At 52.1% G+C, this 12433-nt stretch overlaps 1 protein-coding gene across 8 annotated transcripts in view; it reads left to right on the top strand.

Moving 5' to 3' along the window:
• The window catches only part of SAMD11 (sterile alpha motif domain containing 11), a 179538-nt gene that overhangs the window by 148439 nt on the left and 18666 nt on the right, over nt 1-12433 (top strand). For 7 of the 8 annotated variants that reach the window (XM_054009052.1, XM_054009054.1, XM_054009053.1 and 4 more), the window contains 3 exons: nt 9924-10039; nt 10643-10721; nt 11423-12123. In XM_054009052.1, the coding sequence (XP_053865027.1) occupies nt 9924-10039; nt 10643-10721; nt 11423-12123 (896 nt within the window). Of the gene's footprint in view, nt 1-9038; nt 9237-9923; nt 10040-10642; nt 10722-11422; nt 12124-12433 lie in introns of all 8 variants that reach the window. The other variant, XM_054009060.1, reaches the window with a different exon arrangement.

Consider the following 12433-nt stretch of genomic DNA (forward strand, 5'->3'; position numbering starts at 1 on the left):
GCTTCACTCTAGGCTTTACTAATGGTCTTTCTTGATCTCTTATTGAGGGTGAGTGGGAAGGAAACTGGAATAATAATTGGAGTGCGTGTGAGGAGAAGGTGGTTCTTTCAGCTCATAACCCTGGGGGAATCCTCTGCCTAGTACCTCTCTGTGTGCAGGGGCTGGGCGGTCCTGATAAACCTTTGTCCTACCAGCTGCACTTTGGCTAACCTATCCAGTACAATCCAATACAGTCGATGCGTGCTGTAGACAGACCTGTCAGGAATGCAGAGATAGGCGTGTTTCATTGCAGCCAGTTGGTAGGAAAACTTCTCTGACTACGTGTGGCCTGGAAGGCTGCCAGGCCAGCCGGAGAACTGGCTGAGGAAGTGCTTATGGAAGGGTGTGTGTGTGTGTGTGTGTACACATGCACATTGGAAAGGCAAACTTAAAACTCATGTTAATGGCTATCAAGTCCAGGATTTACCTGGGACTGCCAGGCAGGTGGAGAGAAGATAATGAAGCCCAAGCCAGAGAGTGTTAAATTTTGTATGGAGAAAGTGTAATCCAGCGGGCAGAGCAGGGGACTGCAAGTTAGGGCATCTGTGTGCTTTTTGCCAATGATGGAGGGAGAGGAGTCTAGTAGTTAGATCCGGGGACCAGGAGTCAAGACTCCTTCCTGGGTTCTACTCCCAGCTATGGAAAGGAGTGTGGACTAGTGATTATATTGGAGACTGGGAGTTAGGACTCCCGGGTTCTATTCCTGGCTCTGACACTAACCTTTTCTGTGAACTTGGCCAAGTCACTTACCCTTTTTGTGCCTCAGTTTCCCTATCTGTAAGATGATGCCAATGCTCATTTGTAAAACAGGGTATGTTTGTTTACTGTTTGAGAAGGTCCTGAAGGTCCTCAGGTGAAAGGCGCGAATAGTTGAGAGTCTTAGTGCATGGAGTAAGAATTTCTGGGCCCACCTGCAACCCACTATTTATCGGCATAAAGGTGCTGTAGATACTGAGACCACCACTTGTCTGAATTGATGGGTATAAAAGGGAAGGGCTATATTCTTCCCTGGCCTATACTCTCAGAAGCCTTGTTTACTTCAGTAGACTTGCCTAGCGAGTAAGTCAGGGCAGTCCTTTATGCTGGATCTGTGTGCAGAAGCTGCCCCCAAGTGCCTGGGTAGGGTAGCTACTCTAGGAGCTTTTGGATGTTTTGTGTGAAAAGTTTACACTGTTGGCCTAGCTGGACCTGGGCAGGTTTTCTATGCCCCTTTCCTTGTGAGCAAGGCACAGCTGACCCGACAGATTAATTGTGTGCAGCCTTCTGGTCCTGTGAAGAAGGTGCGAGAAGGTTACGTTTATGTGTGTTCTACCTGTTCCTTTGGCAAAGTTCTCAGGTGTGATAATCCTTTGAGCTGAGGGATAATTGCAGGGGTCCTGCTGGGAGGAGGCAGCTTCAGCGATGCCCTGTGGTCAGGGCTTGTCAAGTCTGCTTGACATTGGTTCCCATGATCGTTATTTGTCCCCAGAGATCCTTAACCACTCGAGTGTTACTTGGGGTCATCCTGCATCACGCTGCCCCCACTCATAAGGGCCGTGTTTTGTGCTGCTTTATCATTGCACGGAGAAGGGCATTAGGCATGCCTGTAGAAGACAAGGCCACAGATTGCAGAGACAAAGCTCTTGGAGGGTTAATCTCTCCTCCTCGCTCTCGCTGTTGGTCTCGCTCTCGCAGTTGGTCTTGGCCTCGGGTTTTGTATTTGACTGCTGTTGTCTCTGTCAATAAGATAAATCAAAGTAGCCTTTGTGCTCCTTTAGCAGGAAGGGTGTGGAAAGACTAAAAGGCGTCTGGTTCAGGTAGGCAGTGGAGGAGGAGGTGGAGGAAGAGGTGGTGGAATGAGCTGGCTCACACAGAGAAAACTGCAGGTGGATTGATGGTGTCTCTTTTCCTGGGCGCAGAGGTAATAATGCATGATGTGAGGGGATGTGAGCTGCTGGGCATGGTGTTAAAATCCCATTTCAGCTTCCTGTTGGGAGCTTTGTGGGGATCAGGTCAGTTCACAAATAGAGTGGCTTTGCTGGCAAGAATAATTAGCCACTCAAGAATTCATCTATTAGTTATGGCAAGCGGGAAAAACCCACACCGGCAACCCAGGTTAATTTATGAAGGTGGCACCACATTTTTTGCAGAGGACGAATTTGCATCCGTTGGGCAAAGTTTTTTTTTTTTTTTTAATTTTCAGGGATGAAGGGGGTTGCGGAACAATTACCATGAGCTGATGAATGCTCAGGAAGATGGATGGGGCTCGGTTTTTATCCACTGTTCGGATTCATAGTCACTGGTCAGCAGTGGGTCTGGTGGTCTGAGCACAGGACAGGGAGCCAGGCGTTCCCAAAGCGCATGTACATAAGGCATCCGTTTCCAAACGCACAACCCCAAGATGTGCGTGGATCCCAGGAACGTGGCCTCCGCGGTGAGGGGAGCCACACGGATACCTAGATAAATAGATGCGCACAGAGTGCATGTGCGTGGTTAGAAGATAAAGCCCAATTTTCTCTGTAGCAGGGAGCACGTTGCTTCACCTCTGACCTACCTAAAACTTACCTTCCAAGGGGGTTTGTGTGTATTTTAAGGATCAAGCTAGAGAGTTTGGAGTCTAGATCCAGACTTTTCCAAGCCCCAGGGTGTTTGGTTTCAGACCCAGAATTAAAGGGTGCCCAGATCTGGGAGGTGTGTTTGTAAAGATGGGGTCTCGAATTGTGAAGATTGGTTAGATGAATGTTACTAAAGGGCTTGGGAAAGTTTGGCTCTAGATTCCAAACTCTCTAGCTTGACCCTGCTCCACCCCCCCACCCCCACCCCCGTATAATGCTATGCCCCATGTGAAATGGGAAGGAGGAAGGAGACCACCCTCTCTAGAGATGAGGGATTGGTTTTGGCTCTGTTTTGGATCCACTGAGTTTCCTTGGTGGGTTTCCTTGCTTGTTTTTGCTGGAGAGACATTTGGCTTCCCAGTTTCCTACACAGGGTGCTAGGCCCTCTGGTTTATCCTGTGGCACCTACTGCTAGTCACTAACTACATCCTCATTTGAACAGAAGCGTCTTCATCAGACCAGGCTCTGCATATGCGTGTGTAATAAATGACCCACTAGGTTCCAAGCAGAGCCCGCCAAACCTCAAATCTGAACCAGTCTTCAGAGGTGAAAAGCGAGTGCTTTCATCTGCTGCTCTGTCTATTCCTATCGGGCTGTGTGTTCTTTTCTATCCGCCTCTGCCCTTCAGGGGTGGTCTCAGGAATTTGGCCCAGCTCTGTGATCGGGGAGGTAGAGTGGAAAGGGGAGGTTAGCATTCCCCTCTCTTCTGGAAAAATGTTTATACCCCGCATCTGAAGTGCATTACACAGGTGATCAAAATAAGGCAGGGCCGATCCATAAACCATCTCTGCAGATGGATGAAACCAGACGGTTTATGTGACACTTCAGATTCGTGTGTGTGTTTTGTGCTCGTGTGGAGCTGTACTTTGTCCAGTGGCTAACACTGCACGGCATCCGAGACTTAGGGGGCGCGTAATTCATTCTGGGTTTTCATTTATCATTTCCCAGGGAGCACATAAAATAATGGGGGGTGGAAGGTGGGGGAGCTGAGTTAATAAAGAATAGTGAAAAACCCCAGGTGCTGGGAAATCATCATGTGTTTGGCTCCCTGGCCATTTGAAGGGGGAAGGCTGAAAATCAGCGCACCCATCGGTAGCTCCTTGTATCCCAGTGGCGGGCCGGCTGGCCTTTGGTTAGCAGGTAGCTGTGAAACGCTGGGGCCAAACTCTGAAGTCCTTCCTCAGGCAAAATTGTCCTCAAAGGCAATGCAAGTTTTGCCTTAAAAACTTAGTGAGGATTTCAGGATGTGCCTCTTTCCCAATGCTGCTGCTACTGCTGCCTTTAACTCTGGGCCAGGCCTGGCACCCCTCAGCTCCTGCATTGCCCGCTTCCTTCTCTTGATCTCGAAGGGCTTCCTTGGCTCATCTGTGTACCCGGGCATCTGTCGGGCTTTATTGCACTCTAGCTCTCTTCTTTGCACACCTCGCCCAATTGCAATCCCTCCCAAGACTTTCCCCCCAGTGAACTCAGCATTCGTCACTTTCTGGCCTGGTCTACATGAGATTTCCCCCAAAATTCAAACCAGTTTTCAAGCTGTCTGGGGCCATAGCCCAGACCAGGATCCAGGCGGCCTGGTGTGGTTTGACTGAACTGATTCTAAAACCGGTTAGAATTTCCCCCAGCCCCTCCTTGTCTAAAGCTATTTCTATCATCCCATCATGTGGTACATGTCGTCTAGTTGGTGCATGTCTCCTTGTACCTAGAGACCCCAACATGTTATTCAAAAAACCCTTTTGGTTTATTTAGTTTCCCTCCCTGGTGCAGCAGGAGTCTGTGGGCGGGTATTAAAACTGCCTGCTGCAAACCAGCCAAGAGCTGTGTGCCAATTGCCCATTACCTCAGGTTTAAAGTGTCTCTTCCTATCAGAAGCAAAGCAGAATAAAGTGGAGCTCTCATGCATTTTTCCCCCCTCCCTCCTACCCTCTCTAAATTTATTTCCATGCCTTGCCGCTTTCAATCTGTGTTTCCTGACCCTCTCAGTTCCCCAGTCTCCGCTCCTGCAAGCCGGCAGCTCTGGATTTGGGAGGACGAGATGGGGTTAATATGGAATGCTTGGTTTTAACAGTATAATGTGTAACCCCATAATGACTTTAAATATTGATTATTTGAAGGCCATTAGCGCTTATTGTTAAAGAAAAGTCAATACTTTTTAAGCCTTGTGAACCATTTGTCTCCTGTTAAAGGACATATCAAATTTAGCAGCATGCAGTGCAAATCCCCTAATACCCTACACACAAGCCTCCAGCTGGCATATATGTATTCTTTTAAAAAAGAGGAGAAAGATGCTGTAACAGTGCATGCAGAAGTGCTCTCTGCGAAACAAGGACGGGGCTTAACAAATGTAATTGGCAAGGGCTAGGTTCAGGTTCTCGGGGGACAGAGCTGTTACTCAGTGGTTTCTCAGTCCTTACTCCTGTGGGAGTTTTACCCGAGTAAAGGCTGAGGTGTAACTGAGCAGGGATCTCAGGATTTGGCCCAAGGTTTTTATTTTCAATGTGAGCTCTGTATGCAAGGTGGCCTTGGTATTGGCTTGGCTATGGACTCTTTCACCCCTGGGTCACTGGTTCAGGATAATTCACTACTATCTGGCCTGTGTAGAAGTAGCTGGTGGATCTCCCTCTAGGAGGTCTCCATATCCCCAAATCTGCCAGTACAATTGGGGTTAATTAGCGCACTCGCTGCCGTTCTTAGCTAGTCATCTCTCACTCTTGCAAGTGGCCCTTTCGGGTCAGGATTGGGGCCCAGGGCACATGGGAGGTTGCAGGGCCACGCTGCAGTTCGTGAGTACAGAGAGGATTGGGTTGGGGTAAGGGAGGATTCAGACTGTGCTCAGAATGATGTTCTTCAAGACCACAGCGTTCATTGCCGTAAGGTGTCCTGCTTCCTGACTTGCTTTGTGCCGAGGGCCCCATTAAGAAATGGGCACAGCACCACACTGGCGGGGATGTTTCTTGGGCACCGTCTCCCAGTGACGTCCTTCCCAGTATTTCCAGTTTGTTAAGGAGATGCTAAACTGTGATCTTGCTATGGGGGCTCTGCTCCCCAATCATATGCATCGCGCGTGTGATCTGCGGAACTGCACCAGGGTTGATACTAGCCTCCCGATTACTCCAGCTACAGCTGCACGTTTTGCAGCATTAGATACTGGGAAGGTGATGGGGGTACATGCACCGTACTACCCTGCCCCTTAGCCCAGTTTTGCAGACTGAGGTGCTTGGATGAGCTGTGGGGACGTAGGTACTTGACTGCAATTCGCCTGTGGCTCAGGAGTGGATGCCGGCTGATGCGTAGAGTTGTGGCAAAGGAGGAGGGCTGTGATGAGTCAGGCCAGGTCTGTCCACCTGGAACCTCTGACTTCCCAGCTCTGGTTTCAGAATAGCAAAGCTGGTTGCATAGCGGTATTAATAATGGGAGCGCTGATTGGGTCACAGTCCTTTACTCTCTCACCTCGCCCTGCTCCTCCTTCCCCTATGTGGGTGTGGCTTTCAGCCCACTGCCTTGCCCTAGCCCTTACTTATGGCCACAGACTGGAAGAACTCTGCAAAGTTCTGTTTGCATTGCAAATGCTGCTGTTATCTGGCCACCTTGCCTGACATGACTAAAGCACTGTTTTGCGGCCTAGACAGGGCCCGGCCCTGTTTTTAAAACTCCTGGGCTTGTTCCCTGACACAGTTGTGTTTGTAGTGTAGACAGGACCTCTCTCCTCTAGCTGCAAGGAGCCCCCAAAGCTTACCCCACAGAGCCCTCTACAGCCTCTCCTTTAACATTTCCCTGTAACTCCTGTGGCCTGGCGTGCCCTATAAATTCAGCTAGCAGCACCCTCAGGTACCGCGGGGCCAGCATCTCCCTCCTTCCCCGGGATTATTTCTTACCTCCATACCTAACAGTGGCCAGCCCATGGTCGCAGGTGATCAGCATGCCTGTAAAGGAAGGGAAGTGGGGCCTATTACATGGCTTCTGGAACCGAGTGCACGATATAGAATGGGAACGAACGGAAAACAGCGGAGGGCAGGCGAAGGCCTCCGAGATCAAAGCTCGGCCCTATAAGGTGACATTGTGCTGCTGCGGAAGTGAAGGGCCTTTAATTTTGTAGTGCATGGCCCTGATCCCCACAGAGAGCTTCCTCATCCGTATCGCAGAGAGTCTCTTGCCAGCTAAAATGAGGCGCTGCCGCCACTCCCTTTGTTTCTAACGTTTCCTTGCGAGCTCTTTGTGCAGCCTGCACCTGGGGCTTATGCGCCACGGCGTCTCCTAGTCAGACTCCCCTCTCCTGTGTTTATAAAAGGCAGGGAGGCCGCGCAATAGTTAAAAGCTACTTGATTTCCTAAATTGCTTCTTATAAAACGAACAGCACGTCTGCCAGGCTCGTCTCCCCATGATTACGGCTAATTACGATCGAACCGACACCTCCTAGCCCCCGTCATGCCGCTTTAATTGTCCGTTATTCATCTGCAGACTGTCCGGGGTGGCAAAGCACTTGGCAGCCCAGCGACCGAGGCCTCAGCTAATTGTGAGGCCTCAGGGATTAGGGCAGGTGATTACACACTTCATGGTGTAATTACATAAGCATCGCTTGGCTGCTGCCCCGGCGCTGAGCCGAAGGTCACGCGCTGCGTTACCTGAGATTAATTGGAGCTGCCACTGAAGCGCGAGGCGCTGGCGGAGCGGTTATACGATTAGCATTAACATTTCAACAGCGACGGATCGATCTGTGGCTCTCCTCCAGACACAGCGAGCTGTGCAATTAGTTTAGAGGAGAGCTGGGAGGGGGAGAAAGGAGAGACAGACAGAAAAGGAGGAGGGAGGGAAAGGGCAAGAGAGAGACAGACAGACAAGAAGAGTGAGGGGAGAAAAGGACGAGACAGGCGGGGAGGCAAAGACAGATGGAAATGGGTGGAGGCAGGGAGAGGGAAGGTTGATTCAGGGAAATATTTCAATCCATCCACTGTTTTGGGTCTGCATGTGTGTCACAGCAATGGTGCTGGCTGATGGAGGGGTAGAGCCGTTTCAGAGAGATCTAAGGAGGAGAGAGGAGAAGGAGACCCCCCCCCCCCGCCCCTGCTGTTGGAACAGTTTTGAAAATCGGGCGAAGCTGTACAAACCAGAGTGATCACGCATCCCCAGCAGTGTGGGGGCAGGGAAACAGCACAGTGCTTGACTTTGCCTCTAGATGCCCCGGTGAAGGTAATAATGTTCTAAGTGGCCATCAAAGGGAATTAAGAGACGCGCAGCCGGAAACCAGAGATTTGCTTGCAGGCTTCCCAGGCAGATCTGACTAATGGAAGAGACCTTGGTTCCTATTTGCTTCCTGCGGGCTTTACCTGGCCTGCTCTCTGGTGGTGTCTCCCTCTCCCCACCTTCCACTTCGGTTACTATTAGCTAGAGTCAGGGCTAAGGCCAGTGTGCTGTATTGTCGTCCTGCATCATGTTCAGGCATGGGACCCTACCCTGGCTCTGCCGAGGTACCTCTCCGCTCACCAGCAGCGCCCCCTGCTATGCCAACCCTCTCTCCGGCTCTGCCAGTCCACTTCAACACTCACCTGCACTCTGAGGTGCCCCACCAGAGCTCTGCCAGTGCACCTTGCCTCCGACCTGCAGCAGCCCCTTGTCTCCAGAGAAGAGGCTGCCAGTCATACCAAGCAGGGTAGTGGTTGGATAACCCTTAGGGTCCTCACTGAGACCCCCATCCCCAAAACTATCAAATATCTTTTGACTTGTAACATAGTCAAGTTTTAACTGAGGTTTGCTGAGGTGAAAGACAAGTGCTAGCCGGTGCTGACCTGTGCACCCCTTGCCCAGCCAACTCCCAGCGTACGTCCCAGCAGAGCCAAATCTCTGGGAAGCTGGGAAGCAGGCGGGATCTGTTTCATTCCTCTGCGTACAGATTTGTATTGTCGACTCCTCTTTTATCCCCTTCATTTTTTTCTTTATCAAGTTTTGCAAATAAAGAACGAAATTCAACCCCAAACCTGCCAGCACGGATAGCCTCCAGAGTCTCCATTCATGCCGTGGGTCAGTTCTGGGAACGAGTGACATAGCAGCGGGTGTGTGGGTAACAACGGAGCCAATGCTAGGAGCTGCTGCGTCCTCCTCCTCCCCACCTTTGACACCCCGATACTGTGAGCTGCTGTGACCTCCCCCACCAAACTTTCATTCACATCAGGACCTGCGAGACCCTGAGTGTCTGCACTTGGCTCCGTGTGGATACTGGCCCCATGAGCATCAATGACACTCCGCTCAGTGGGGCCAGAGGGCTCACGTCCCCTGTGAAATTGGGGCGGATGGTGCTGGTGGCTGCTGAGTGGGAAAGGAATGGGCAGCTCCTGGCCTGTTCCTCCTCCGCTCCGCTTTGTTTTAATTCATCAAATGTTGTGTTTTCTTCACTCTGTGGTCGTCACAAAGCAGGAGCCTCTCTGGGGCCGGAACAGCTGGCTGGGAAACCCATGGTCAATGGGAATATCAGAAGCTTTTGGAGGAGCAGGGCAGGAGAGGGAATGGCAGACCCAACTGTCTGTCAAAGTGCAGTATGTGCACGCCCTTGTGCTGGTGTGAGCACCCGGGTCCAGCCAGCAGGAGTCTCACGGCGAACTCCTTTGTCTCAAGGCAAGCACAATTTTTGAGCCATCTGTATAGAATCCTGGAGAGCGTTCCCTCTAGGTCGCTCACACAGCAAGTGTGGGCCTGCTGCTCGGCTGCATCTATCTCTAGGGGGATCTCTCTCTGCCCTTAACTCAGGCACAGCACCCGTGGCTTCAGGGAGAGTTTTGCTTAGATAAGAACTGAACAGAGACTTTGAGCTACAGCCCATTTTGTAATGTAATGTCCTTGGGGCTTTTACAAACCAGTCAGACACAGCTTCTGTCCCAAAGATCTTATAGTCCAGCTCAGGCACGTACAACCAAGGGAAAGGGGTGCAATTAGTGTGTGTGTGTGTGTGTAAGAGAGGAACCACTGTGCATGAGACAGCTGGTGCATTATGGAGTTGCAGGCCGCTGAGCATGAGGATTCAGGTTCTAATGGTGGCAGTTTGCTGGCAGACCAGCCTGTATCAGTCTTACTTAGAAAGAGGCTGTCCTTTAACATGCAGGTGTATTTGTACAGGTGTGCCCCAGCTGTACTTGTAGAGGGGTGTGTATGTGTGTGTGTGTATATATGTCAGAGAACACATAGTACAGCATGCTGGCGCGCCCGCTGAGACATTGATCTCCTTGCTGAGCGAAGCTCACACTCGGACTGCTGCGATCAGCACCGGGCAGTGCTAAATCTTGAAATCTCTTCCATTTTCTTTAGGGACATGGCCCACCCACCACCTCTGCTGTCACCCCAGAATGCCCCCCACATCGCGCTAGGGCCTCACTTGAGACCTCCCTTCCTGGGGGTGCCTTCAGCTTTGTGCCAGACGCCAGGTGAGTGCACGGGTGACGGTCCACGCGGCATGTGGGAGGAGAGGGCTGTGTTGTCGCTCGTTGCCACAGCCCTGCCTTGGGAGCATCCTAGAGCTGCCCCACCCCAGTGGATGCACTGGTGGGTGCTTTGCCCTCTCCTGTGACGCCCGAATGCACCTCATGTGGCCATTCAGCTCCACTGGCCCGTATAGAGGGGAGCAGGCAATGCCATCTCCCTGGTCCCTTTGGTGTGTCTAGCCCCACAGCAGTGCTAGCAGAGAGCAAGACCTGCACTTGGCCTGGCTCATGTGCGGGGACAGGCTCCTTGCACCAGGCAGCCGCAGCCTGATGTGCCTATTACATTGTACAGCCTGAATGAGGTGGAACAGCGGGAATAGAGTCGGCTATGAAGTCACCCTGTGCGAGCGTTACAGGAAAACTTTCGGCATAGCTAGGCTCTTGTGAGCTGCAGGAAATCACATCTGTGTTGCTCACTGGGATTGCAGCAAGGACAGTTCCTCCAGAATGGAGAGGGAGCAGTTCTGTGGCCACATGTCTGGCCCCTCAGCGAGTAAGTGCTGCCATGTATAACCCTGCATCTGTCATGCTTTCCCCTGCCCACAGGTTATGGGTTTCTGCAGCCGGCACAAGCAGAGATGTTTGCACGGCAGCAGGAGATGCTGCGGAAACAGAATCTTGCCAGGTATGGAGCGCTGCCCCAGAGGAGCTCCCTGCATGTGAGCCTGCCTGTCCTTCAGGCTAGATTTCCGTCCCCTTTTGGCCTTCTTCCTGGCCCCAGCCAGAATAGGGTGTGACCTTGGTGCTATATGGGCAGCTCGGGGGAAGGAAGCCCTCCCACTCTAGGGCAGGTACAGCATAGGCAGCCACAGTGTGAGCTTTCTCCACCCAGAGAGCCTAGTTCAGCCCTCACCCCTTCCAATGCTTGGCCTCTCTGCTGCGACTACCATTACGCAGGTGGTTTTTCTGATTGGAACCCTTTGGATGTAACCTGAGACCGCCAGACTCATTACACTTGGGCTTCTAAGGAGTGAGACGGTGAGAGCTTTCGGTGCTGCCTGCTGGGTTTGAACCCGTGACGTAGGGGTGAAAGGCTCTGTATCCCATTACCAGCACCTCTCAACCAGCCAGCCCTGCTGCTAGGAACTTGCCAAGGAGCCCGGTTCACACAGGGGACGACAGTGGTGGCTGGAATCCGGACTCCCTGCCTTGGATTGTGCAGCAGAAATAGTGCAATGTCAGAGGGAAATTAATTGAAACAATATAAGGGCGTGAAAACCACCCGCGCACCAAACTCGGCCTTAGGCTCTTGAGCGCCAAAGCTGCAGCTGCTAGTGCATGAGGAGTTGACCTTCAAACCCTACTCATTTTTCTCTCCCTGTTTAGGCTTGAGATGTCGGCTGAGATCATCCGCCAGAAGGAGCTGGAGAATCTCCATCGACAGAGGCTACTGGCCGGCGACCCGCTGAGCCTGCACCCGGGCTTACCCCAGGACCACCCGGCCTTGCGGAACATGCACGACATCCCCGAGGGGCACCCTCTGAGGGACGAACTTTCACGGAGGAATGCCATGCTGGTGCTCCGGCACAACAACACGCCGCTGCTGTCGCTCAACCATGGGGTCCCCAGCACCACCCCGCCCAAGGAGCAGGGCCGGAGGGGGAGCCGGAAATCAGTGCACCACCGGGCCGAGCCTCCGGGTCTGCACGAGGCCAAGGAGCTGGCCGAGCCCCGGGCCCGGGATGGCGTGCCCGACTGCAACGATGAGGAGATGAAAGACTCGGAGAGCGATGCTGAAGTGAGCGACGAGAAGCCGGAGAGCCTGAAAGCTGAGAGCAGCAGCTCAGCCAGTGAACTCAAAGAGTGCAAAGAGACAAGCAAGGTCTACGAGGGGGCCAAGGAGCTGAGCGAAGTGGCTTCCGGCCAGAATGCCCCCTGCAGCTCCTCAAGCACTGAGTCACCCAGCCACCTGCTCGGCCCAGGCATCAATAAAAATGAGGTGAAATACCTCCCTCCGGCCTCCATCCCACCACCTCAGCCGCTGCCCTTTGGATTCCCTTATACAATGAGCCCCTATTTCCACGCAGGTAGGTGAGAGTCTCATAGCTATAGGGTGAACCGGCATGGCAGGGGGCCTTGGCAGAGTATCGATTTTACAGGTTGTTAAGAATGGGGCTGATAGTCTATTCATGGTGCATCCGCCTCTGCGGGATTTGAGCATCTAGAGTTAAAACAAACAAAAAAAATGAATGTCAAGGATCCATCTTGAAACAAAATAACTCAGAGGTCATAAAGAGACCACTAATTAATCCAGAGATGGTACCAGGCTGGGGTGAGCCACAAACACGTGAGAAGGGAAAAGGGCAAATACTAGACCCAAGTAGACATGGACCTTGG

This window comes from Malaclemys terrapin, chromosome 19, assembly GCF_027887155.1.
Source record: "Malaclemys terrapin pileata isolate rMalTer1 chromosome 19, rMalTer1.hap1, whole genome shotgun sequence".
Taxonomy (NCBI): Eukaryota; Metazoa; Chordata; order Testudines; family Emydidae; genus Malaclemys; species Malaclemys terrapin.